Source organism: Lytechinus variegatus, chromosome 8, assembly GCF_018143015.1.
Source record: "Lytechinus variegatus isolate NC3 chromosome 8, Lvar_3.0, whole genome shotgun sequence".
In the NCBI taxonomy this organism is placed as follows: domain Eukaryota; kingdom Metazoa; phylum Echinodermata; class Echinoidea; order Temnopleuroida; family Toxopneustidae; genus Lytechinus; species Lytechinus variegatus.
In genome coordinates, this window is record NC_054747.1 from 9304815 (window position 1) to 9307952 (window position 3138).

General features: G+C 37.4%; 1 protein-coding gene across 1 annotated transcript; it reads left to right on the top strand.

The window, feature by feature from the left end:
- The first annotated feature begins 642 nt into the window (after window positions 1-642).
- Window positions 643-2711, top strand: LOC121420771. Its single transcript, XM_041615411.1, has 2 exons — window positions 643-918; window positions 2417-2711. Exons 1-2 carry the CDS (start codon window positions 681-683, stop codon window positions 2524-2526), a joined length of 348 nt encoding a protein of 115 aa, XP_041471345.1. The 5' UTR covers window positions 643-680; the 3' UTR covers window positions 2527-2711.
- The last annotated feature ends 427 nt before the right edge of the window (window positions 2712-3138 follow it).

Below are 3138 nucleotides of genomic sequence, written 5' to 3' on the forward strand. Positions count from 1 at the left end.
AATATTTCAGATCTTTGGCTACACCACTTCATCACCATCACGATTATGGCAAAAGATAGATTAGGCGTAAAGTTGCCTGGTATGTATTTCTCAAGTTGGAGAACGGTATATAAGTCTTGGTAGAATTTGAATCCCTGACATTCAATGAGTGAATAGCTGAGGTCTTTTTGGTTTTCTCCATCGATTTGCTTAGGACTTTGGTGAGTTTCTATAGTGAATATGTCTTTGATCATGTTTATCTCATAAATGGTTTAGATTGTAAACAATTAGTAAATGCCGTGGTCTCGTGATTCCTGCTCTCGTCTCTCAATCAGAGGGTCGTGGGTTCGAATCTTAGCCATGGTGAATTTTCCTTCGTCAAAACAAAATTATCCACACTGTGCAGCAATCATCCCAGACTAGGTGAGTGGGTAGTACTTCCATGAAAGAATTGTATGATTGATTTATTAATCAGAAATTTATTAATCAATTAAAGAAACGAAACTTATACGTCAGGTGGATTTGACAGCATTTACCAGTATTTTTTTTTTTACATGTTGATGCGAAAATGATATTGTGATGTTTTTTTCTTAAAATGAAGTATTTCTGATTACTGAACATTTAAATCTATGTTGCTTTCTTTTGTTTTGTTTACTACAATCAAATGAATACGCGATTACAGAAGTATCCACCAGTTGAACATGGCGTCTAAACTTTTCTGGACCATCACGGTGTTCGTCTCTGTCGCGGCTCTCGCTGCCGCGTTGCCACTCGACGACGAGACAGATGACGAGGGGTTCGAAATGGTGCTAAATCTCCTTGAAAAACGGACTAACGAACTCGACTTCCAAGCAGATGACGATCTCCTGAACGAGACGGAAGATGTGGAGAAAAGGGGGAGAGGCCAGGGAAGGGGACAGGGTAGAGGACGTTTCGTGCGTGAGTATGCCTTTCTCAAATGTGGAGTCTGTTTCATTTACCATGTTGTAACGATTAACAACTATAAGCTACTGAAATTACTTGATTTAATTGGCCAATAGTAAACTTGCTTACAGAAATGTACTTTTGTCATTATTTCAAGTTTTTTATATGAATCAGTGCCCTGGCATATTTGCGGAGGCTATATAATACATATCCCCTTTCAACCATCACATAGCTCTCTCTTACTCTATCATGTCTATTATCGCATGATAATGGGGCATTGTAAATGGCTGCTATGTCTTATTTGTTTATTTACGTAGTATATGTACCGATATCTTACTATTTGGATTTTGTGCGGAAGCACCATTGTTCCCTCGGGCTAAATCGCGCCGAATTCGTACAGAAATCTACTTTCCCGACGTTTAAACAATTTTTTTTTTAGTAGTGGGAGAGGTATACCTTTAAAATATTTCATCCTGCGGCTAAAAAATTAAAACAAAAATGAATTGTCTATTGTGGACAAAAGTAGTTCAGAAATGCAAAAATCGAGTCTTGGCCGCTTGTCTTTCAAAGCCATTTAATGAAAGGACGATAATTCCTTTTTCTGCTCATGCATATTAGATCCGCATCCATTTTCATGCGGAGAAACTCCTACATATTGTAGCATTCCTTAAACTGTGTAAGTGGCATAATGAAGTTTGATTGATTGATTTTTTTTCTCCAGGAAAGACTTAGGGGCCCCGTCTTACAAAGAGTTACGATTAATCGTAACTCTATGGAAATCCATCAGTGTCATGATTTTCTTCTTTTACTAGAAATTAGCAAAATGTCCTTTGTAAACAAAGGAGAACACACCGAATTGTCAAGATAGCAATAAATTTATGGATATGCATGTATATCAAGAAAAGCTTTTGAACAAACATGCATTTTATATGTTGAATTTGCTGGCTTTTCATAGTTGCTATTGATCGGATCAATCGCAACTCTTTGTAAGATGGGCCCCGGATCTTTGTAAGATGGGCCCCGGATCTCGTTAGTGGAATGTCAGACGTTTGTCGTATAGATGTTTCACAGAGTGAAAACAATATGAGACAACCTTTGATATAATGCTGTATAATGTTGTATAATGCTTATTTGTACATATCTTTCCAGTGGAATAATGAGCGAGAATTCTCGAGGTGGCCAGACCTGGCGTATGGGGTAAAATGTCCTAACAACTGTGAGCGAGTGTAGCGAGTGAGAAAAAGCGATAACCTGTTCAATATACAAAAAACCTCATATTGTGATATATTTTGACCTATAACATTCAAAAATTATTATCAGATGCCACCCTTTTCCTTTCCATTCTTTTTCTTTCTTTTTCACCTTTTGTTCATGGTGTCATTTTCATTATTATTATTAAAATTAGTATTTTTTTATTGGGGGGGCTCCATGGCCCCCGAGCCCCCCCCCCATCATCTCTAAACCAGTGTACATTCCCCCACTCTTTTTTCATTTTGTCTATCATACCTTGCAGGTTGCATCCACCGGGTATCCGGCCATAGCTGCATCTGTGACTTGAGAAAGAATAGGAATAACCCAAGGTTCTACAGGGTCTGTGGCGGGCAAAATCTAAATCAGATCTAAAAAAAATCATTTGTAATTTTCAATATCTACAACGGGACGATGCCTTGAAATCTACCCAGGAGATGCTGCACTGAGAGTCTGGTTGTCATGGAAACACATTGATGAGTTTCCTTCTAATGAAATATTTCTAACAACTGAAATTCAATTTTAAGGAATGTTTTTTCAACTCTTTGTTGTTTTTTGTGCATATTCATAAAAATGTATTTATCAATCGCCAGTCAAAGAAAACATTAAAGTTCAATTTCATGGAAAGGGCGAAAGATTTTGTTTGTTTTTTGTCAACAATTTTGATATGTTTAGCTGAATACAGGGTTCACCCGAAAGAGAGGAACTGGATTGGAATGGATGCACCCTAGGTACATGCTCAAACTCTGAATTTCTTTCGACATTGGCCGGTATTTTGACACTTGGCCTGTCTAAAAAAAAAATGGGTTTGAACGTTATTAACCATATTCTGCAAAAATATCCTGGCTTTGTACTTAAATTAAAGAATCATGGGTGTCGATTTGTGTTGTGAATCTATTAGGGGGATTATCTATTGTTTAACCCCCACCCACACACACACATAAACTTTAATAGTATGACATCACGGATTGACACAAGTGATATGAA